The sequence below is a fragment of the Fulmarus glacialis genome, unplaced genomic scaffold, assembly GCF_000690835.1.
Source record: "Fulmarus glacialis isolate BGI_N327 unplaced genomic scaffold, ASM69083v1 scaffold28313, whole genome shotgun sequence".
NCBI classification, from domain to species: domain Eukaryota; kingdom Metazoa; phylum Chordata; class Aves; order Procellariiformes; family Procellariidae; genus Fulmarus; species Fulmarus glacialis.
Window position 1 is genome coordinate 1 of NW_009205276.1, and position 1,198 is coordinate 1,198.

General features: G+C 40.6%; 1 protein-coding gene across 1 annotated transcript; it reads left to right on the top strand.

Moving 5' to 3' along the window:
* The first annotated feature begins 43 nt into the window (after positions 1–43).
* On the top strand, positions 44–901 carry LOC104075015 (chromosome unknown open reading frame, human C12orf73). The gene is made up of 2 exons (XM_009575351.1): positions 44–223; positions 806–901. Exons 1-2 carry the CDS (start codon positions 44–46, stop codon positions 899–901), a joined length of 276 nt encoding a protein of 91 aa, XP_009573646.1.
* The last annotated feature ends 297 nt before the right edge of the window (positions 902–1,198 follow it).

A 1,198-nucleotide genomic window follows, 5' to 3' on the forward strand; every position in this document is an offset into this window, starting at 1 on the left:
CGGTCGATGGTTGCGTGACGGAGGCCGGTGGCGCCTGGGCGGGATGGAGGGTCTCCTGTGGAGGCTTTCTGTTAGAAGGGCCTCCGGCCTGACTGCAGGAGACGAGGAAGCAGCGGCCCGGGGGCCAGGCCGTCTCTTGGGAGCCGCCTTCAGGCTGGCGGCGTGGTACCGGCAATGGGAACGCCTTCCAGGCTTCTTCAGAAGGGGTTTTACGCTGTGGGAAGTTGGCTTGTGAAAAGAGCGTGCAAAAGTGGCGAGAAGGGGCTATAGTCTCTACTGTAGCCTTCATTACAGGCAAATAGGCATATTTATTCAGAATGATCTAATGATCTACACCTCTTTAAACTACCATATTTTTGAGGAGGTACAGTTCTTGAAATGTCATGTCATCTGGTATTTTTTCCTTTTTTAAATTTCATCTCCTGCTTCAGTGCTTAATTTCTAAAGCAGAAAGGTACAAGCAGTGAAACAACTTCTTCTGTCACCAAAACAAAGAATATGCGTGGAAATTTCACATGTACTAGACATCTCAACCACACTTACTTTCTTAAATGGCAAAAAGCAGCTTTGTTCCTTTAAAATAAACTGTCCATTCTTCTTTTTTCCTCCTTTTTTTCAAATAATATTTTGCCACTTTAAAATAAAAGTCAAATTACAAAAAGGTAATAGGTTAATTTTTAAGATGTTTTGCATGTAAGAATTATACTCTCCTCAAAAAAGAGGGCGGTATAATCACAATTTAGCTGTTTTGTGAGTTTAGTTTTCCTTCTGCCACAACACTGATGTCTCTCTCTATTTCTAACAGAGTATACCTGAAATACCTCCTAAGCCTGGAGAACTGAAAACAGAGCTGTTGGGTCTAAAAGCAAGATCAAGCAAAGTTCAAAATTCACAACAGTGACCAGAACTTACTTACGTTGTGAAAACTAGAACTGGTAAAATATTTGTTCAGCTGTCTCAACTGCAGAAATCCACATGTGAAATACTGTACTCCCTTAACACACTTTTTTGTTTCCTTTAAGCAGAGTTACAGGCAGCATTAAAAGTAAATGTACGATGAATACTGTTAAAAGTCCAATCGGTTGTGTGCCAAAATACTTATGATTTCTTAAATCTTGATTGCAGTGTAAGTATCCTTCAGAATAAAAGATGTAAGCTCACATTGGCGAGTCTGATATAATTTGAAAGTTTGAAGCTG

Coding starts and splice junctions, on each gene's coding strand:
- LOC104075015 (XM_009575351.1), top strand. CDS start 44: ATGGAGGGTCTCCTGTGGAGGCTTTCTGTTAGAAGGGCCTCCGGCCTG. Junction 224..805: donor GGGGTTTTACGCTGTGGGAA/GTTGGCTTGTGA, acceptor TATTTCTAACAG/AGTATACCTGAAATACCTCC.